We start from the raw sequence: 23525 nt of genomic DNA, 5'->3' as shown, positions 1-23525 counted from the left end.
GGCGGCACCCCTGGCGACCTCATTGTCCACGTACGCCACCTTCATCTTCTGGAAGGTATCGCGGAGGGAGTCCAGGTCGGTTTGGAGAAGGCCCTTCTCCTTGTCCAAGTCCGCAATGATGCCCTTGTGGGACAGGACCTCCTCCCGGGCTCTGGACGCGGCCTCCTCGACCGTAAGAGCCCGCTCCCGTAGCCGCACCGCCTCCTCCTCCGCCTTCTTCGAGACCTCTCGGGCCTCGGCCAAAGCAGCCTCCCTCACCTTCTTCTCCTCCTCGAGTGCTATAAGATCTTTGTAAGCTTTAAGCAGCTTTTCCTGTGACTCGAGGAGTTGATCCTTGAGGAGGGGAAGCTGCTCCCATCCGCCCCTCGTGGCATGTATGAAGCTAGACTTGATGCGAGAGGTCTCTTTCATATCCTGCGAATCAGGGGCCAGGGGGATTAGAACACGGAGACCCGAAAGCACCACGACGATTGGAGCTCGAGAAACACTTACAAAATAAGCGGGCCCGAGCCCGTTGTTGATGACGTCCGATAGGAGCCCCACCACGTGTTTCATCCAAAGGCGGAGCTCCTCGACGTGCTCCCACTTCTCGACTTCCTTCTTGTCATCGAGGAAGATATTGGGCTCGGACGGGTCGCTGGAAGCTCGGATACGAATCCGATCGGGGCACCAGTTCTCCATCTCCCGATCGGCCCGCACCTTGACGCCGCGGAGGAAGTTCTCGACGGTCTCGAGGGAACCCCCATGGCGCAAGAACAGGTCGGCGAGGCAAGGGAACCGGCCGTCGTCGTCCACCGTCTTCCACGTACCGTCCTTGCTCCCAGACGATCCGATCTCGTCTTCCTCAGAGGGAAAACGGTCCTCCCACGCTCGACGCTCCCGGAGGAACCCTGGGGCGATCCCGTCCATGCCGTAGAGTGTCCCCTTGATCTCGGACTCGGGGTCGGTAGGGGTGCGCATCATGCAGGCGAGCGCCACCACTCCGTCCGCTCGCCCCGACTCTGCCCGGATCGCGGCAGGCGCCCCCGGGAGGAGCCACGCTGGGGTAGGAGGCCCGTACACCGGCAAATCTCCCTCTTGATCGCCGGGCTCTTGCGACGCCAGCGGCGCCGTTTCGGCCAAAATTTGAGGCGGGGGCTCGAGCGGCTCGTTCTCCTGGCCCCCCAGCTGCTGTTGCTGCCCCAGCTGTTGCTGCTGCTCCTCCTGCTGATGCTGCAGTTGCTCCTCCGGCAGAGGTTGCTGCTGCTGCTGCTCCAGTGACGGCTGCGTCGCCTCGCGCTCCCGCCCCTCCTCCTCCACCATCTTCCTTTGCGCCTCAAGGACTCGAAGGCCTGCGGGCCAGGGAGTCCGTCCTGCGACGTTGGGAGTCGACGCTTCTTCCTCCATAGGTCGAGCGCCCCCAGACGCTTCGTTGCCATCAGACGTATCGCTGATGGTGATGGGTTCCCCCTCGACCCCCAATCGAGAGGGCTCGGGGGCTCCCTCTGACGCTCGCATCTGGGGGGCCGCATCATGAGTCGGTGGCGGCGGAGTAGGCGCGGGACGAGGCAAAGCCATCTCAACGCCGACTGAAGGTTGGGTGCTTGACGGGCCTACAAAACAAAGGGTGAGGGTCAGACGTTATGATAACCGACGTAAGAATATCGCGACACCCAGGAATTAACTACGAACCTGGTTCCGTGGAGGCGGCACCTGTTCTGAGCCTCTTGGCCATCGATGGTTGGGCCTGCTCGAGGGTCCGTTTCAGCCTGAGAAAAAGTCGGCATGTGAGGAAGGGTGAAAGAATGGGGGGACAAAGACCGCAACAACAAAAGGGCTTACCCCACGGGCAGAACGGCCCGCCTTCCGCCTACCCGACCAGCGGGCCTCGAACCACCCCGCGTCGGGGCGCTAGGCCCCTCGGGGGCAGAAACTGGCCTAGGTACGTCAGTCCCCGCCTGGCGGGCGCCGGGACTCGCGCTCCTACGACCGGCGTCCCCTTTCTCAGAGGCCGCAGCGCGACCGCGAGTTAGCGGCCCCGACGCCTGGGACCTAGCCGGACCGCTCTCCCTGGGCGCCAGGGGAGGGCGCGGTGCGTCTTGGCCCGCCTTGAGCGCGGAAGGAGCGTCGGGCCGGGGACGACGAGATCCGCTCGGACCCTCCTCCGGCGCCTCCGTCCGGGGGGCGTCGACGTCACCTCGAGGCGGGCCCTCGAGGATCCGATCAAGGCGCGACGCCATCCCCTCGGAGTCGTCGCTACTCTCGTCGTCGTCATCATCATCGTTGGGGGATTCTTCCTCAGGTTCCCCCCTCTGCCTGGATTTGGCTCGACGCGCCTCTAATGCTTGGCGGTCGAGGTTCTTCTTCTTCTCCCCCTTCTTTGCGGAGTCCTTGGCAGACTTCAGCTTCTCGGCGGATTGGCGCCGCTTGTCGCGATCGACCTCGTCCTCCTTTACCGGAGGCCTCGAGGACCGGACATCAATTCGACCCTGCCAAAACTTAGAAGAAAGAGAGGGAATAAGAGAAACCCAGAATCGAGGGTGCGCGTAAGAAGAAAGCGTACCAGATCGATCGAGCCTGCGTCAGGCCTCATGGGGAAGCCGTTGACATGCTCCGGCTTAAAATCACCGGCAATTGCGGCCCTGACTCGGGCCGCGACTTCATCGTCCGCCGGAGGTTCGCTGGACATCCGACATGCCTCGAGGTCCCGAGACGAGACGCCAGGGCCCATCTCGTCCATCCTCAGCGGTCGTGACATCAGAGGGAGAACTCTCCGATGATGGACGGCCGAGAGGACAAGGGCGGCGGTCAAACCTTCCTGGCGAAGCTTCTTCAGGGCGTCGAGGAGAGGGTCGAGCCGAGGCTGATGAGCTTGGACGACGCCGTAAGTCCCGTCCGCCGGGCGCTCCAAGATCAGACGGCCCGAGTAGGAAGGAAGGAGGTTGTCGTCGTTCCGCAGGTAGAACCATTGGGAGTCCCAACCGGCGTGGTTGGTCGACAACCCTACCGGGATGTACTCCCGCGGCCGGTCCGTCTTCCCCGTCTTCTGCACCAGATTGAGGCAACCCGCCCGTACGGGTTTCCTCACGCCCGTGGTTCCGGTGGAGGCGTGAAACAGCTCGCCCCTGTAGAGGTGGAGCCACAGCTCCCAGTGTGGCATCATCCCTAGGAAGCCCTCACACACGGCGGCGAAGACCGCCGCCACGGTGATGGCGTTCGGAGAGAAGTGCTGCAGCTCCACCCCATAATGGAAGCAGAGGGCCCGCATGAAGCGGCTTGGAGGCGCACCCAGACCGTGGCGGTGAAACTTGGCGAACGACACCACGTAGCCCTCGGGTGGCTGAGGCGCCCTGTGGCTCGCTGGCGGCGCGATCCACTCTGGCGACGACAGCGAGGTGCGGCGGCGCAGCAGTCCCTCCTTCTCGAGCTCTAACAGCCGGCGCTCCGTCATCGACGACGGGCGCCAGTCATCGGCGGCGACGAGTCTTACAGGCATCTCGGCTGACGGGGCGGTGGGTTCGCTACGGCTCGAGGGGGCGTGTGCGCGTGAGATGACGAGAAAGCAAAGGCAGCAAAGGAACGAGAGCGAGAAGGCGGAAGGGAGAGGAACGGCGGTGACGCGACGACATATTTATAGGCAGCTGTCCGCCAACGGACAGATCCGAGAAGTAAGGTAACTCCCCCCATAAATGCGCCGCCTGACAGCTCTCTCTCTCTCCTCGCAGGCCGGACTCTCCGAATTCCTCGCCGATACGGTAACGTAACGTCATCCGCCTAAAAAGACGCGCCCAACGGGCAGAAAGGCGAACCGCCACGACCATTTCCTTCCCTCGTAAGCCAAGGGACATAACCGCAAAAGTCTCGGGAGGTCGATGGCTGGCCCGCTGAAAGGGTTCGACAGCCGATCTCGAGCGCCAGAGCCAGGGATCCCCAGCGAGCGGTCGAAGATCGAGGCCCGCCTCGAGGACTCGCTGGTGATGTTCAAGGTAGGGTCGAGACAGTCGAGAGGAATCCCCCCGAAGGGAGGCATCGAGCCGCTGGACTCTATCGAATGAGACCAGTATCCCCGACCACGTCGACCCTGCTTTATGAGGACGCCTCCGGGCTACAGCTGACCCCCCTCGAAAGGGGCACAGGTTCTCACTTGGACTACCCGCTAGGAACTCAATTTGGGATGAAAGACGCTCGCTCTATCGGGAGTACGTCGAAACCCACGGGCAAAAACGAGCCAGTCAGAATCTTCCACCACTGGTGTCGAAAGCGTTTCTGCGAATTAGACAACATAACCCTCGAAGGAGTCAAAAACTCCTCCGAGGGCTCGGGGGCTACCCCGCGGGGTCGCTCGCGCGCCCCCACGAAAATTCGACCGTAAATCAAAACCTCCATTCGAGCGCTAGCGCTCGAATGAAGGCTCGGGGGCTACTGTCGAGGGTATCGGTTAGGGGTACCCTCAGCAATGCACATTATGAGATTGCCCGTACGAAGGTCGAGACCCTTAATTCGACGCTCTAATCTTACGTATGCGCCGCCATCGACAGTCGCAGCCTCGAAGACGGAAATAGTCTCGAGCGAATCGGTTCAGGACTCGAACGACGACTGCCCTCGATGACGGAAGCGGGCTCGAGCGAACCGAGATGTGCCGGGCGTGAGGACACTGTCCGCCGCCCGACGCGCGCACGCGAGCCGAAGCATTAAATGCACCTGACGCTTCCCCACCTAACACACAGGTCACAGAAGGCGTGATAGGGAGCAAGCTTCTGTCCCATCGTTCTTTTTGCAGCCTTCCCACCGAACGACCCAGGGCGAGTCAGGACACAGGAAACAAGGATGGAACGTCTAATCGGGACCCCCTCGAGACACCCAAGGTCAGCGCTCCAGATATCAGCATATTACGCGGCGCCCGACCCTCGACCGAACAAGGTCCCTTCCCAGGGACAAGTCGGGCGTCGACTGACAACACCACAGCTGCTCCGCCGGATCTGCCACCATACCATACGAGCATGCGACCTCAGAACCAGCACAAGGCGGCTGGCAGGGCAGCACGCAGGAGCACGCGTAATCATCACCAAGCTATCAAGATGGGACGGCTCGAGGCCATGCCGTACGGAAGCCTCGAGTAGGTCAGCGCTCCATGCGGCTATCGATCCCTACTCTAACATCTATGCATGTACCCTGTGTCTCTCCTTGGAGCTATAAAAGGAGGGACTCAGGAATAGAAGAGGGACAGATCACAACACAAGAACACACACACGTAGTAGAGCTACACACTTCATACCACGCTTGTATTCGCCCCTGTACAAGCACTTAGGTGCAAGATAATACAAACTCTCTCCCCCCGCTGGACGTAGGGCCTTCTCTTGCCCGAACCAGGATAAATCTCTGTGTCTTCTTGCATCACCATCCGGAAAGGGGAGCACGCATACAAATTTACTCGTTGGTGTGACCCCCCGGGGGAAAAACACCGACACCCTGGCACCACGTACCTACGTCACCTACTACCAGGCTCGGGGACTAAGTGGGTACACTTCACCTTGCGGTGAATATGCTTGCTTTTTTTAGGTTTATACTTTTCTTAAAAGTAAAGTGGGCACACTTCACCAGGAAAGAAATCTTTTTTAATTTAGAGCACCATGCATTCTTCGAACAACCAGCTTCTTCGATGTCAATGTTGATCAACTGTTTTTTGAGTTGGTCAAAGTACCGTTGCAACTGCTCGGGCGACTTTTTTGTTTACTGAAGACGTCAAGCTTCACTTATCGAAGAAGCTCAAGACGACGTGTTACATCACAATACATGGTGCTCGGGGACTAGCTGTGGGGGTATAGACCCCTATACCCTTACGGCTAGACTTGGGCCAGGAGGCTTGGCCCATTACGAGACAAGCTCAAGGTTTGATCCGATAGCTTGGAGTTTCGCGCAAGGAAACAAGACGTGGAGATCAAGCAGGATTCTAGTCGGTTAGAATAGGAATTGATATCGAACTATCTATGGCAATTGTAACCGACTAGGATTAGTTTCCAGATATGTAACTCTGCCCTCCGGACTATATAAGGAGAGGCAAGGGACCCCCCTAGACATCATATTCTCTCAACACAAATCAATACAACCAGACGCAGGACGTAGGTATTACGCCAGCTCGGCGGCCGAACCTGGATAAAAAGCTTGTCCGTGTCTTGCGTCACCATCGAGTTCGTAGTTTGCGCACCGTCTACCGATAAACTACTACCGTGGGTATAACCCAAGGTAGACTGCCGACCAGCTTTCGTCGACAAAGATACATATATAACAATAAACTAATTACAACTAAGGGCTAACATAAACTAATTACAACATACGATAAATTATATCATATAAATTATATAATACAAAAGATAAATTATAAAATAGAAATTATACATCTCATCTCAATATCTATCCCTACTAACTAATTACAACACAGGATAAATTATATCATATAAATTATATAATACAAAAGATAAATTATAAAATAGAAATTATACATCTCATCTTAATATCTATCCCTACTAACTAATTACAACACAGGATAAATTATATCATATAAATTATATAATACAAAAGATAAATTATAAAATAGAAATTATACATCTCATCTCAATATCTATCCCTACTAACTAATTACAACACAGGATAAATTATATCATATAAATTATATAATATAAAAGATAAATTATAAAATAGAAATTATACATCTCATCTCAATATCTATCCCTACTAACTAATTACAACACAGGATAAATTATATCATATAAATTATATAATATAAAAAATTAATTATAAAATAGAAATTATACATCTCATCTCAATATCTATCCCTACTAACTAATTACAACACAGGATAAATTATATCATATAAATTATATAATACAAAAAATAAATTATAAAATAGAAATTATACATCTCATCTCAATATCTATCCCTACTAACTAATTACAACACAGGATAGTAATGGAATAAATTCTAATTTTTATTTAAATTAAAGTAATGGAATAAATTCTAATTTTTATTTAAATTAAAGTAACTTGTGCTTTCTATATTCAAGTTCAACTATACACAACAAGGTTTTTAATTATGTCTCAAGTAAATTTATAGTATAAAAATATATAAATAATTAATCTAATAATATTTATATCTTTTATAGAAATGTCATAAAATTTTTAAATTGTTTGATTTTTAAAAAGTGTACGTTTCGTGAGCGCATGTGTTTCGTCGATCGAAGTACAACAAGTGTAGATGTAGGAGTACGTTTGGCGAGAGGTACGTATTTCTCGTGGGCATGCGTTTGGGAACCGAGGTCAAGAGAAGTTCCGATTGAAGTTCAATATGAATCTTTTGGGACTTATCATGAGATTTATGCCCACTATCATAGTTTTGGTTCAAATAAAATTCACTAAAATGATTTTTATCATGTATTTGGGCCACAACAGATTCATAGTTTAAATTACAGTTTTGATTCAAATAAAATTCACTAAAATAATTTTTATCATGCGTTTGAGAACAGATTCATAGTTTTCATTCAAATAAAATTCAGTAAAATCATCTCATTCATACAACATATCATCTCATTCATACAACAAATCAACAATTCATACAACACATCATCAATAATCATTTTTTCTGTGTGTACGTGCTCACCCTCGACGACGGCGGCGCGGGCGTTCTCTGGCCGGGGAGGAGACGGCCGGGGGCGCTCTGACGAGGGCGAGGAGGCGGCCGCGGGGGCGCTCTGACGAGGGCGAGGAGGTGGCCGCGGGGGCGATGAGGGCGAGGAGGCAGCGCCGAAGAAGCTCGAAGGCGGCACGGCGGCGCGACGACGACGTACGGCTCGGGGATGACTAGGAGGCGGCGTGACGATGTCCGGCTGGCGAGGAAGCGGCGGCGGCGCTCGTCCGGGAGTGTCTCTACGCCGGAGAAGAAGGAGGCAGCGGCGGCTCGGGCAGGATGTGGAGGCAGCGCGGGGAGCGGCGGCGGTGAAGACGGCTAGGGCAACGTCGATCTGGGGGATGAAGACGACTGTGTGCTTAAATACCCGTGGGGACCTTTAGTCCCGGTGCGTATCACCAACCGGGAATAAAAGGTCTTTAGTCCCGGTTGGTGATATGCACCGGGACTAGGTCCAACCTTTAGTCCCGGTTCATAGCTCGAACCGGGACTAAAGGCTACCTTTAGTCCCGGTTGTTGTTGAGCACCGGGACCAAAGGTATTTTAACTGTTTCTAATTTATTTTTGCTTACAATAATTAGAATAATTTTAATAATTACATAGTAAATAGAATAATAGGTATTAATTTGTTAAAAAATAATAGATCCATTTCTTTTTGTCTAATTGCTTACATAATAAATTTGAAAACATAAAATCTTTCCATATCTTATATTAGCAAACTTAAATATGAAAAATAATTAGTATTTTGTTAATGCAAAAATGTATTATTTAATTTTAATATTTTAAAGTAGGTGTTTTTGATAGAAAATTTGTTTGTGCATTATTTAAACGTAAATTATGTTTATTTATCATCATTTATCTTCAAAATCATGATATACCTGATATTCACCATTACATCGGATTATTTTCAAAAAAATTTCTCTATTTCTTATTTATTTATGCTTACAACAATATTCACCATTACATCGGATTATCTCTACCAACTTTGTATTCAATTTTTTTTATTTCAAGTCATCAAATGGGTCATTTGACCAAGTTTGACCAAAGTCAAAGCATTGGTTTTTAGAAACACACACTTTGACCGAACCCTATATGGTCCCAAATGCAAAAGTAATGAATACAAATTTTGTTGCACTCATCAAGTTCTACATTTTGTCTAATGGTCAACTTTTCTTTTAGAAAAGTTTGAACCACTCAATTTTGAATTTTGAAAGAATTCATAGCCACACATCGGTTTTCGGAACCCTAGATGGTCTCGAACGGAAACGTCATGAATACCAATATTGTTCCACTCATCAAAATCTACATTTAATATATAGACCATTTTTGCATTTGACAAAGTGTTGGGAAGGTGTAGTTCAAAATCCACAATTGACACATATAGTTTCATATAGTTTGTGTGAGATTAAAGAATTGGTGGGTATTGTGAACTTAAACTTTCTCAAATGGAAAAATTGTCTATATAAAAAGTTTAGATCTTGATGATATCTAACAACTTGGTATTCAAAATTTTTTCATTTTAAGTAATTTAGTTTGTCATTTGACCAAGATTGACCAAAATCCGTCTTGGATTTTGAACAAATGTGCTTAGGATTGGCTCAAATTTATCCAAATGGAAAAATCGACAATATATCAAATGTAGATCTTGATGATCTCTACCAACTTTGTATTCAAATTTTTTTCATTTCAAGTCATCAAATGGGTCATTTGACCAAGTTTGACCAAAGTCAAAGCATTGGTTTTTAGAAACACACACTTTGACCGAACCCTATATGGTCCCAAATGGAAAAGTAATGAATACAAAGTTTGTTGCACTCATCAAGTTCTACATTTTGTCTAATGGTCAACTTTTCTTTTGGAAAAGTTTGAACCACTCAATTTTGAATTTTGAAAGAATTCATAGCCATGCATCGGTTTTCGGAACCCTAGATGGTCTCGAACGAAAAAGTCATGAATACCAATATTGTTCCACTCATCAAAATTTACATTTAATATATATACCATTTTTGCATTTGACAAAGTGTTGGGAAGGTGTAGTTCAAAATCCACAATTGACACATATAGTTTCATATAGTTTGTGTGAGATTAAAGAATTGGTGGGTATTGTGAACTTAAACATTCTCAAATGGAAAAATTGTCTATATAAAAAGTTTAGATCTTGATGATATCTAACAACTTGGTATTCAAAATTTTTCATTTTAAGTAATTTAGTTTGTCATTTGACCAAGTTTGACCAAGTTTGACTATTTTTGCATTTGACAAACAATTGACACATCTCTTATAATAGCAAACTTAAATGTCATTTCATTATTTGAAATGATATAAAATAAGAAAAACTAATATAAACATCTTAAGTTACAATTGTCACATACACATACTCTATTGCAATCTATTTATTAGGCGGGCACAATAGTGATCTTCTTTTTGACGTATGTTCCTTGGTCATGATCTTGACGTAACCATGGAGTGTCCTCAGCATTTATCAGTATGCTCGGATCTTTGGTCACATTGAAAGGCGTGATTCGGTCATCCCTTTCATAATCTTCTGAAATATCTGACTTGTCCTCAATTCCCACAATGTTTCTTTTCCCTGAGAGAACTATATGGCATTTTGGCTCATTTGTTGATTTGTTGTCATTTTTCCCTCTCTTCTGTTTTGTAGACATGTCTTTCACATAGAACACCTGATTCACATCAGCAGCAAAGACGAATGGTTCGTCTTTGTAACCAACATTGTTGAGGTCCACTGTTGTCATTCCATAGTCTCTGTCAACTGTCACCCTGCCTCCGGTAACCTTCACCCATTGGCACCGGAACAAAGGTATTTTAAAATTAGGTGCGTAGTCTAGTTCCCAAATCTCCTCTATACGGCCATAATATGTTTGTCTGTTTCCATTCGGGTCTATGGCGTCTACGCGAACTCCACTATTTTGGTTCATGCTTCTTTTATCTTGGCCTAGGGTGTAAAATGTATTTCCATTTATCTCGTACCCTTTGTACGTGAGGATGTGCCATGATGGTTGCCTAGCCAACAAATACAGTTGCTCATCAATCTGGTCATTACCCTGACATTCTTTTCGTAACCAATCACTAAAAGTGTCTATGTGCTGACGCATAAACCAAGCTTCATTCTTCTCTGGGAATTGGGATCGTAGGAAGTCCTTGTGTTTCATGACATACGGCTCCACCACGGATGAGTTTTGAAGAACTGTGTAGTGTGCTTTATTGAAAGAATCATCCCCCGTACCGATGTATGTTTTCTTTCCTAGTGTTCTCTTTCCACTCAGTCTCCCCTTGTGTCGCGATTCAGGAACACCAATTGGGTCAAGTTCAGGAATGAATTCAACACAGAACTCAATTACCTCCTCTGTCCCATAGCCCTCTGCGATGCTTCCTTCTGGCCGAGCACGTTGGTGAACATATTTCTTCAGAACTCCCATAAACCCCTCGAAGGGAAACATATTATGTAGGATCACAAGACCCAGAATATTGATCTCCTTGACCAGATGAACTAGGAGATGTGTCATGATATCAAAGAAGGATGGAGGGAACACTAACTCAAAGCTGACAAGACATTAAACCACATCATTCTATAGAGCAGCTAGTTCCAGTGGATTGATTGCCTTCTGAGAAATTGCATTGAGGAATGCACATAGCTTTACGGCGGCCAGACGTACTTGTGGAGGTAGAATTCCTCTTAATGCAACTGGAAGCAATTGCGTCATAAGCACATGACAGTCATGCGACTTTAAGTTCAGAAATTTCTTCTCAAGCACATGAATTATACCTTTTATATTAGAGGAGAATCCAGATGGGACCTTGATGCTGCTTAAGCATCCAAACATGATTTCTTTCTCTTCATTGCTAAGAGTGTAGCTAGCAGGTCTTAAATATTGGCGTCCATCATCTGTCTTCTCTGGATGCAGGTTGTCTCATTCTTCCATGCGTTGCAAGTCTTGTCGTGCTTCAAGTGAATCCTTAGGCTTACCATATACACCCATGAATCCTAGAAGGTTCATACAAAGATTCGTTGTTAGGTGCATGACGTCGATCGCATTCCGGACCTCTAGGACTTGCCAATAGGGTAGCTCCCAAAATATTGACTTCTTCCACATGGGTGTATGACCCGCTGCATCTTTTGGAACTGGTTGGCTGCCTTGTCCCTTACCAAAAACTACTTTCACATCCTTAACCATCTCAAATACATCTTCTCCAGTTCTGTTGCGAGGCTTGCATCGGTGGTCTGCCTTACCTTTAAAATGCTTTCCTTTCTTTCTAACTGGGTAATTCATAGAAAGAAATCGACGATACCCAAGGTACACGACCTTTCTGCATTTTTTCAAATATATACTATCAAGGTCATCAAAACAGTGTGTGCATGCATTATATTCCTTGTTTGTCTGCCCTAAAACATTACTTAGAGCAGGCCAATCATTGATTGTCACAAACAACAGTGCTCGTAGGTCGAAGTGTTCCTGTTTGTACTCATCCCACACACGAACACCTGTTTCACTCCATAAAAGAAGGAGTTCTTCAATTAATGGCTTTAGATAGACATCAATGTCATTGCCCGGTTGCTTCGGGCCTTGGATGAGCACCGGCATCATAATGAACTTTCGCTTCATGCATAACCATGGAGGAAGGTTGTAGATACATAGTGTAACAGGCCAAGTGCTATGACTACTGCTTTGCTCACCAAAAGGATTCATACCGTCCGTACTTAAAGCGAACCTTAAGTTTCTTGCGTCTTTTGCAAACTCTAGAAATTCCTTGTCTATTGCTCTCCACTAGGACCCATCAGCAGGGTGTCTCAACATGTTGTCTACTTTACGGTCTTCTTTGTGCCACCGCAATAATTTTGCATGGTCCCTATTTCTAAAAAGACATTTCAGACGTGGTATTATAGGAGCATATCACATAACCTTTGCAGGGATTTTTTTTCTGGGACGTTCTTCCCCCTCAACATCGCCAGGGTCATCTCGCCTGATCTTATACCGTGATGCTTTACATACGGGGCATTCATCTAAATTCTCGTAGTCCTTGCCATGGTATAGGATGCAGTCGTTAAGACATGCATGTATCTTCTTGTTTTCTAATCCCAAAGGACAGACGATTGTTGACGGTTCTTAAGTATCAATTTTAATTATCAAATAAACAAGAGAAAGGACCAATATGCAACCAACACCTAGAATTAGGGTTTGATCTGACAGAATTCCACGAGTTTTGTTGTTTATCTATTTCTGCAGGGGGTTATCAGGAAATAAAGAAGAAAGGCCCACATGTCGGGATTACATAGAGATATCAACGCACCGCACGATTTTCTACCATCTAGAAGACTCCAGAAGCCACGAGAAGAAAACAGAGGCCGAAAGGGGCCAGGCCCAGGGCGCCCGCCCTGGCGACCTGGGCGCCCGCCCCCTGTTGGATGCCAATCGGGACTCTCTTCGCACGGGATGTTCCACCGACCTGGATCAAGGAAAACATAGTACCACCTCGCCTACCGACCCAAAAACGCATAGAGGAGGACTATATAAGGAGATCCCCCTGGCCCCTGGAGAAGACATGAAGAAATTATCATAGAGATTGAGGGGTGCCCTCGAAGGAAAACCTCTTCTCTAATTAATATTTCTTTTTAGGCTTAGCAACCAATGTAAAGTAGAAATAGATCTTCTAGTTTCTACTAGATTGAGAGAGATAGAGTGGAGGTGTAGATTGTAGGAAGCCCGGCCTGTCGGTGTCTACTCCAATCTTGTACCTGCAGGATCAAGTTCTCCTAACCCGAAGCTTGCTCCTAGGATTCTTCAGTATTTCGACTTCTAAATTCTAGTAAGTTCTTGTTTTATTGTTCTTCTGGTTTATGAGTTTACTTTAATCTCTTCGCGTAGAGTTTAGAGTAATCATTACTGGCGTAAACGTGGTGTTTAGGCTGGGGTACTCATAGATATTCCCTGACTAGCTGGACCGTGGTAGTAGTGAGGAACGTGACAATTCCGAGTTACCTTTGCAGACCATATCTCGTTAGCAGGAAGGATAGGGTTTATAGGTGCGGGTTGAACATCCTTTGTGGTGTCTAGATTCCGTTAGCCTCCCCAATAGAACAGTAGATCATCCTTACCAAGGTTAGAAGGAGACTACGGTTGCAGTCTTCTCTATTTATCACTCACATCGAAAGACATTCTTTGTTGCCTAAAGGTTAGTAGTAATAGACCGGTTAGTCAGATGCACTCTTTCTCCTAGTGGTAAAAAAATAAATATGATACTCTGGATAACCTCCCGGGTGAAGTGCTCACCGATATCCGTGCGCTTGCGGATCAATTCCTTATTGTGTTCCCAAATATCAACAAGCATTTCTGGCGCCGTTGCCGGGGAGAAAGACGGTTGCTGAGATAACCTTGAGTCTTACTACTAGCTTGTATCTATACTTTTATCTTTTCTTATCTTTTATATTCTTTATTTATTTTCTTTATTCTTACCTTATGGAAAACCAAAATTCTAAATCGATCCATGAGTCTGCAATCCCTTCAGTAACTGACCTTTTACCATGGGAATCATCACAGCCTATCCAAACATCCCAGTATAAGTTAAGTTCTAGGTTGATTGCCATGATTCAAAACCTATCTTTTTTGGGAAAGGAAGACGAAAACCCTTACCTTCATATTAGAGATTTTGAGCAAACATGTGATTGTCTTCGCATTGAAGGCATTTCTGATAAAACTTTACGTTGGAAGCTTTTTCCTTTTTCTTTAAGGGGAGAAGCTAGACAATGGTATAGTCAGAAGGTAAGTCAACAACAAGGTGAATGGGGAGTTTTACGAGCCAACTTTTGTATAGATTTCTATTCCCTTGACCGTATAGCCGACCTTAGACTCGAAGTCCTATCTTTTAAACAAAAAGATAATGAAACTTTGGGAAAATCCTGGAAACGTTTTTCTGAGCTTTTAGAATGGGAAACTCCGGAGCAAATGGGAAGGACCATTCAAGGTAATTAATTCATCATCCCACGGAGCTATCACACTTCAAAATGACGAAGGTACGTTATTCAAGGTAATTGGTCAACGTCTTAAATTATTTTTAGAGCCCAATAAAGAATTAGAAGAAATAGACGTAGTCTATTTTTACCTTCCCATGGAGAATTAGAGCCCGACCTTTTTAGTCTGATGTTTTTGGGTCATATATATATATTTCTAAATAATTTCACATCTAGAAACGCGCTCGAGAAAGTGGGCCCACAAAGGGGCCAGAGAGAGGGCGGGCGCCCAGCTCAGGTGGGCGGGCGCCCAGCTCCTGTTCCCCCTCGGTCCCGATTTTCTCTGTTATGGAAAATGCACTTATGGTAATCCGAATAACCCCTCAGATGGAAAGTTTCGCACGCACATCGACGGGAGCAACCCGAACAACCCATAGAGGCACTTTTTGACCCCTATATAAATAGACCCCTGACCTCAGTTTTCAAACACCAAGCCACCAAGCCTTCTCTCCTTCAATTAGAGCTTGATTAGTTCCTTGCTGCTCCAATGGCCGAGAAGTACCACGATGATTGGGAAGTCGTCTCCTTCAACCTCAACATGGAGCCTGTGGAAGACCTCGATGCCCTTACTCTCGTCCCGGCCAACACAGAAAGACAGCTAGAAGCCATGCCATTACGCCAGCGCAGCTCCGCCCAATCCTATCATGTTCAACCAGTTCTCACCGCACCACCACAACCCCTACTTCTCAAGGGATCATCATCCAAGACGAAGACCACTATCAAGGTGCCAACCGGTACGAGGATCCTTCCACCAAGACCCAATGAGAGGGTCGTTGGAGTCAAGACCAACCGGAGCGGCGAGATCAGCAGCGTTCGCTATACTACGGAGGAGGAAAGACCTTACTTTGAAGGGATTAGAGCAGCCAAAGTCCGTTTCATCCCTCCAAAGGCAGCCCCGAAGCACGCTCTCAATGCTTTTGAGACACCTCCCAAGCGTCGCAAGACTATAATGGATATTGATGAGGACGTTCGCAGGCTAGACAGAATTATCATAGACCTCCAGTCCTCGATTAATTCCCTCACTAGGCAGCTCTCTAACCACAACACCAATATACTAGGCCTTAGGCAGGATCTTGCTAGTGCCAACAAGAAGATTAAGGAATTAGAGCGCCGCTAAGTTATCTAGATTAGACCTTGAGGCAATGCATCTTAGTCATCTATCTTTAAATTCGGTTTAGATTTACTATTATCATCAGTTTACTATTATCATCAGTTTGCTACTATCGTCAGTTTGCTACTAGTCTTTTGTAATAAATGTCTCAAGATTAATAAAGAGTATTATTATTATTATTATGTCTTGTGTGTCTCTACTTTATTTTTGTGCAAGAAAGCAGAAAACAAGTATGGGGGAGATCTCTCGACATGCCAAACACACTCCACACCACTCCACGATTTAGGTACACACTCTGCACACTTTACTTACACATACATATATTTTGGATTATGCAGAATACTATTTCCAACATGATAAAATAAAAAGATTAAAATATTTCTAATCATGATTAATCTCAATCTGTGATATTTCCTGAAAACTTGCAATTATTATAAAATCATTTTAAAAACCCTGTATTACTTAAGACAGTATGGAATGTGAGATGGTAGAGTATGAGTTTCTTATTCTTGATATCATTGCTACTTGGAGAATTTATTTCAAAATATTCAAAATTCTAGCTACCATCCTCAGTGTTTTATATGCCTGATAAAACTGAAAATATTAATTATGATTATAAAAGCTATCTACTCTGTATTGAGTTTGTTCAAAATGAGTTAGACCCTTGTTGAGAGATTTATCATGCTCCTAAGATCAAGACATTTATTCATAAAGATTCACTCTTCTGAAGTATTATTGCATTAGAGGCATGGGCTATGCAAAAATAGAGATATTTCGAGGAAATAAAAAGGAGCAAGTGCTCGATAACCTCGCAGAAAAAATGGACAAGTGTCCGGCAGTAGAATTAGGGATACCTCGTATTCACTTAAAAAAAAGAAGAGAAAAAAATGATAGCCCATGGTCCCTCTAATAAGAAATATGCCAGCAAGAGTTGACAAAGATTTTAATTTCCAAAGTCTTTGATCTAAGAGTATGACATTTCCCTCGGATCCCATTTTGATCAGGCAATAAATGCAAGGTAAGTATGCTTGAGAATTTTTTGCAAAATAAAACAACCTCAGTGAGATATATAAAAGATAATGAGTGATCTGAGAAGAACCTATGAGGATAAAAAGGTATGCTAACTTTCTTTCAAAAATATACAAAAACTCCAAGTGACAGGATTGAGAAGAAAGGATCTTTACTCTTAACCATAAACTTCCCTGACTATGGTACACAGTGGATTTTTTTCAACACCCTGCAAATATAGAGAATGTTTTAAATGTTTACCACAGATATTTTTCTTAACCATCCTTTTCTCGAGGACGAGTAAAAGCCTAAGTATGGGGGTATTTGTTGACGGTTCTTAAGTATCAATTTTAATTATCAAATAAACAAGAGAAAGGACCAATATGCAACCAACACCTAGAATTAGGGTTTGATCTGATAGAATTCCACGAGTTTTGTTGTTTATCTATTTCTACAGGGGGTTATCAGGAAATAATGAAGAAAGGCCCATATGTCGGGATTACATAGAGATATCAACACACCGCACGATTTTCTACCATCTAGAAGACTCCAGAAGCCACGGGAAGAAAACAGAGGCCGAAAGGGGCCAGACCCAGGGCGCCCGCCCTGGTGACCTGGGCGCCCGCCCCCTGTTGGATGCCAATCGGGACTCTCTTCTCACGGGATGTTCCACCGACCTATTGGATCAAGGAAAACATAGTACCACCTCGCCTACCGATCCAAAAACGCATAGAGGAGGAGGACTATACAAGGAGACCCCCCTGGCCCCTGGAGAAGACATGAAAAAATTATCATAGAGATTGAGGGGTGCCCTCGAAGGAAAACCTATTCTCTAATTAATATTTCTTTTTAGGCTTAGCAACCAATGTAAAGTAGAAATAGATCTTCTAGTTTCTACTAGATTGAGAGAGATAGAGTGGAGGTGTAGATTGGAGGAAGCCCGGCCTGTCGGTGTCTACTCCAAGCTTGTACCTACGGGATCAAGTTCTCCTAACCCGAAGCTTGCTCCTAGGATTCTTTAGTATTTTGACTTCTAAATTCTAGTAAGTTCTTGTTTTATTGTTCTTCTGGTTTATGAGTTTACTTTAATCTCTTCGCGTAGAGTTTAGAGTAATCATTACTGGCGTAAACGTGGTGTTTAGGCTGGGGTACTCATAGATATTCCCTGACTAGCTGGACCGTGGTAGTAGTGAGGAACGTGACAATTCCGAGTTACCTTTGCAGACCATTTCTCGTTAGCAGGAAGGATAGGGTTTATAGGTGCGGGTTGAACATCCTTTGTGGTGTCTAGATTCCGTTAGCCTCCCCAATAGAACAGTAGATCATCCTTACCAAGGTTAGAAGGAGACTACGGTTGCAGTCTTCTCTATTTATCACTCACATCGAAAGACATTCTTTGTTGCCTAAAGGTTAGTAGTAATAGACCGGTTAGTCAAATGCACTCTTTCTCCTCGTGGTAAAAAAATAAATACGATACTCTGGATAACCTCCCGGGTGAAGTGCTCACCGATATCCGTGCGCTTGCGGATCAATTCCTTATTGCGTTCCCAAATATCAACAACGATCTGTTTTGCTTCGTACGTAGTAGTGGACAGTTCATTAGGCTTCGGCAGCATTTTTTTGGATCTTGAGTAATTGCCCAAATACCTTATCGGATACACCATTCTGTGCCTTCTATTTTAACAACTCCAATGTTGTACCTAGTTTTTTTTGCCCATCCTTGACAGATGGGTATAGTAATTTCTTGTGATCTTCTAACATGTGGTCAAACTTTGTCTTCTCTTTTTCACTTTCGCAATCTTTCTGTGCATCACGAATGACATCACCAAGAGCATCATCTTCAACAGGTGCGCCTTCTGCACCTGCCTCATCTTCAGCTTCTCCCATTGCTGTATCACCGAAGTCACCGTATTGAGCAATAATGTCGTCAGGCTCCAACTGTTCTTCTTCACCTTCTTCCATCATTATCCCGTTTTCTCCATGCTTGGTCCAACAAATATAGTTTGGCATAAAACCCGACTTCAACAAATGTGAGTGAATATTTCTAGAGCTAGAATATTCCTTCAAATTCTGACACAAGGCACATGGGCAAGATATGAATCCATCCCGCTTGTTTTCCTCGGCCACTCTTAAGAAATAATGCACACCATCAATGAATTCTTTGGAGCGGCGATCGGCATTGTACATCCAATGACATGTCATTATCTGCATTGCAACGTAAGGTATTATAAGTTTCTAATTTTTTATACAGAAATTAAATTAACAAATAACCTAAAATTCTCTATTTGTGGTTTTTCTAAATCAGCAAAATTAAAAAGACATAAAAGTTCTCTATTTTCTAACTAATCATAAAATGTGGCATGCATACTAGTTATAATTAACTAATTAACCATGTCATAAAGTGCAAATTAAAAAAATATAAGTTTCTAATTTTTAATAGAGAAATTAAAGTAACAAAAAACCTAAAATTCTCTATTTATAATTTTTCTAAACAACCAAAATTAAAAAAGCACAAAAGTTCTGTATGTTTCTAAATGTGGTATGCATACTAGTTATAATTAACTAATTAACCTTGTCATAAATTGCAATTTAAAGTATTATAAGTTTCTAATTTTTAATAGAGAAATTAAAGTAACAAAAAACCTAAAATTCTCTATTTCTAATTTCTCTAAACAAGCAAAATTAAAAAAGCACAATTAATATCATGAAATATAGTATGCATACTAGTTATAATTAACTAATTAAATCGGTCAAAAATTGCAAATTAAAGTATTATATGTTTCTAATTTTTTTTCTAAACTAATTAAAATAAAAAAACATATTATCACTATTTCTCTAAAAAAATGTGTCGCCGTTGAGAAGACGATGAAGCTAATAACCTCTTAAAAAACCATAAAATAAAAAACAATATACATAACACTAGAAAATGGCATATGCCGCTGCTAAATGTTGAGAAGATGAAGCTAGTGACCTCTTAACAAGTCGATGACGGCATAGAAATGATGAAATGAATCAATAGCCGGAGACGAGAGCAAGAACAAGCAACTCCAAATGAAGAACACAGCAAAAGAGTGAAGATCTATGGGCTCGGCCAAGGGAAGAAGAGTTCAAATATGGGGAAGGACATTTAGTCCCGGTTCCTTTTAAAAACCGAGTCTAAATTCCAACACTAGTCAGTGCCGGTGAGACGGACCGAGACAACAGCTTTTAATCCCTTGGTGGTAGACTAAAGGCTAGGCTTTTGTCCCGGTTTGTGAGACCAACCGGGACTAAAGGTCCCCTCTGCCGATGTCTGACAGCATAGCCGTTGGGCAAGGGACTTTTAGTCCCGGTTGGTCTCACCAACCGGGACTAAATATGTTTTTGTTCCGGACGCTGGTTGGACCGAGATTATTGTTCATTTTGAGCAAGTGACCAAAGGCATGCTCTGTAGTAGTGGAGAGTTAACAGCCACTTAGTGAGATTAAAAAAGATCTTTATCGCCAATAGCGATTATGATCTCTATTGTCATGACATGAACCAAAACTGCCTGCTCAAATTCGAGGCTATATAGCGTAGACACCTATAAACTAAACATAGTTAATACAAAAAGATCTAAGTGGCTGCATTGAGTGAATCTAATCAACAGCCATAAAGCTTTCATGGTTCTAAACTTCTGTTGTACAATGTCAATTTGCTCTGAACTAACATCACCACTTTACTTATTTGATCCTATTTTCAGTGTGGGCACTATGACCTACTCAGGAGTTCAAGGTGCTTAACAGCAAGAAAACAACGGCTCCAAATTATTTTTTTCAATCCCAGATAGTGTTTAACAGAATTTGCTCCAGGTTTCATAGTTTAATCTCTCAGTATGTATGGTCCACTAATTTTCATTTTTTTTTCTTCTTGCGGGGCCACTAATTTTCATGTTATGGAGCTAAATTCTTTAACACAGTAGATGTGCGCTATCACATCCATTCCAATGGAACCTGAAAGTTCTCATGTAATCGTTTTTCAGTAACGTCAATAAATACAAACTACCTCCTTGTGATCAACTTTCATTTTTCAGTTAGGTTAAGGCCTTGTTTAGTTCAAAAAAATTTGTAAAATTTTTCAGATTCTCCGTCACATCGAATCTTTAGATACATGTATGAAGTACTAAATATAAAAAATAAAAACTAATTGCACAGTTTGGTCGAAATTGACGAGACAAATCTTTTGAGCCTAGTTAGTCCATCATTAGACAATATTTGTCAAATACAAACGAAAGAGCTACAGTGTCTATTTTGCAAAATATTTTGGAACTAAACAAGGCCTAATAGATACTAAACTACCTCCTTGTGATCAACTTTTTATTCGCTAGATTAGTGTCAGTTTTTACCTGTTTCTTCCATTTTCTAAATTTCCTTTTCAATTCATTTTTCCATATAGCATGTGATTAAATAAATGTGTACTTTTTTTTGCTTTCACATGGAAATTATGAAGTAATATTGGAGCAATGATCGAGGAGGAAGTCATACTATTTTTTTGTACCACTTTAATTATGATAGGATCGGCTCTAGAGCAACTGAGCATCACATCGCAGAAATCCAAATGCCGATGGATTAAATTGGTAGATTATATGCAACAAATGGGTCGCCGGGCATCATCTCGTTGGAGGGGCCTGAAGCATCTCGGCCTCCTGGACGGCGGTGCCTTGGCCTCCTCGACGGAATACGGTCATGTTGCCGCCATTAACGGAGGAGGCCACCAGCTGGATCTAGGGGTCATTGGAAGTGGAGAGGTTGCACAGGGCGAGGCGTGCGCACACCACCGTGATTTGCCGGGGACCCGATGGGGGGCCACCATAGCAGAACGAAATCGAGTAAGGTCAAGTGGCGCTGGGCACTGGTTGATCTTGGCCTAGACCTCGTCCACTTCGAGACAATGGTGGTGGTAGTAGGATGAACGACCCCTCCCGACCAATCCACTCCCACCGACTCCTCCATCGTTCTCACTCGTCCCCGTCGCCATGGCCGTCAGCACAAGATGGGATAGGATTGGGGTGCATCATCGGTGGGGAGGGGCAGGGAAGAGCATGGAGGCGGCGGATGGGGAATTGGGGACTGAGCCGGGAGGAGCCGAGGGGGGATGCGATGATGGGTTTCCTTGTTCGCGCGGATGGGTTTGCTTCTGTGCGCAATACGGGATGCGACAGGGACGGAGGCGCTAGCGGGGACGGGATTGTCGAGTAGACGCTTTCCTTGTTTGTGCGACGCTGGATGCGTGAAATGTGGATTGTAGGTGGCAGGCAGACGGATGAACCAAACAATTGTTGCACCAAAAATTATCCACACTTTGTTCTTTTTAGTTGTAGGAGAATCAGAGACGCACATAAACATTGGATGTATGCACACTCCCCACTTCAATCTTAGAATAAATAGAGAAAAATACAGCTTATTTCTCTCTCTTTCAAGATGCTTATTCTTAGTCTTTATTCATTCAAACTTGAAAGGTTTCTAGTAATCACTGTCCAATGCTTCTTGGAGAAGTAAAAGAATCATTTTTGTGTGTGTGGCAAAAGTAAGGTAACTACTTCAAATCAACATAATCGCGATGTAGCCGAATGAGAAACCATGTCTTTTCATCTCTACTACACTTGTTCTGTTTAATTCAAAACACATATATAACAACAATCCACCTATAACTATGTCACACACACACACACACACACACACACATATATATATATATATATATATATATATATATATATATATACTGACTACTAAGCATCATACAGAGTCGGAGATTTCTATTCCCCACCGGCTGAGTTGAGCTTCTTCAGCACAGCATCCTCTAGCTAACGCCGAGACTCTCTTTGTGAGATCACAGCGCGAGCGTGAGATGGTCGCGTGGGTCACCGGGCCGGCGGCGACCCTGTCCTTGCGCTTCTCTATGAACCGCTGCAACGACGCCTTCCTGGCCACGGGTAGTAGTAGGTCGGCGACCGAGGAGAGAGGCAGCTGTTCCGTGCCTCCCCGCGCCGCCGCGGCGAGCCGCAGCAGGTCCGCCGCCTTGTCCGCCGTGACATCGTCGAGCACCAGCGCCCGCCCGCCGTACACGATGGTTAGCTGCGCCGCCGCCGTTTCCGGCTGTTCATCATGGTCCTGGTCAACGTCGGCGCCCGGCATGAGGGGCAGGGGCCGCACCGCCGCCGGCGGCCGCGTGCGCGTCGTCCTCTCGGCCTCCGCCGCCTTGACGTACTGGCTCAGCGCGCCGCACGCAGCCGCGAACCGGCTGGTCGTCGTCGTCGTAGCTGTGTTGCTTCCTGACCAAGGTGCTGCCGCCGCCATTGCAGGGCGATGACGTCCTGCTGGCTGCTGCTGCTGCTGCTCTCGAGAATGGAGGAGGATTGATGGTGGAAACTCTGTTTTGCCTTGGACCTTGTTGATGGTTGGTTCGCTGGGAGGTGTTGTTTTTTATTTAAGCTAGGAGCCCAGGATCGACTAGCAAGGAAGAAACGTAGGCGAGGAGCGTGGGTGGGTCGTCGGCATGAAAAACACGTGGAAGCTGTGGCAACCATGTGAGCACAACCGACCCGGCCAGCCGGTTGACGGCGCCCGGTGCGAGTGGACGACGTGACGTGACGTCGTGAGTGAGTGAGGCGGTCAGGTGGTGGGAGTGTGGGACTTGCAAATTGGCGCGCGAGGCGGGGGTGGTTCGGCGGCTGCCACGTACACGTACGTCGTGCTTCAC

The 23525-nt window shown here is 45.3% G+C and overlaps 2 protein-coding genes across 2 annotated transcripts in view; both read right to left on the bottom strand.

Moving 5' to 3' along the window:
* The window catches only part of LOC110431829 (formin-like protein 5), a 51837-nt gene extending 30037 nt beyond the window's left edge, over nt 1–21800 (bottom strand). Inside the window, exons 1-2 of the mRNA XM_021451500.1 lie at nt 21696–21800; nt 7633–7977 (exon numbers count right to left, since the gene is read on the bottom strand). Of these exons, the coding sequence (XP_021307175.1) occupies nt 7633–7977; nt 21696–21800 (450 nt within the window). The remainder of the gene's footprint in view (nt 1–7632; nt 7978–21695) is intronic.
* LOC8067868 (protein TIFY 11e) lies at nt 22529–23255 on the bottom strand. Its single transcript, XM_002464646.2, has one exon. It carries the CDS (start codon nt 23120–23122, stop codon nt 22562–22564), a length of 561 nt encoding a protein of 186 aa, XP_002464691.2. The 5' UTR covers nt 23123–23255; the 3' UTR covers nt 22529–22561.

The sequence above is a fragment of the Sorghum bicolor genome, chromosome 1 (genome assembly GCF_000003195.3).
Source record: "Sorghum bicolor cultivar BTx623 chromosome 1, Sorghum_bicolor_NCBIv3, whole genome shotgun sequence".
Classification (NCBI taxonomy): Eukaryota; Viridiplantae; Streptophyta; class Magnoliopsida; order Poales; family Poaceae; genus Sorghum; species Sorghum bicolor.
This window is presented reverse-complemented; position numbering and strand designations above follow the sequence as displayed.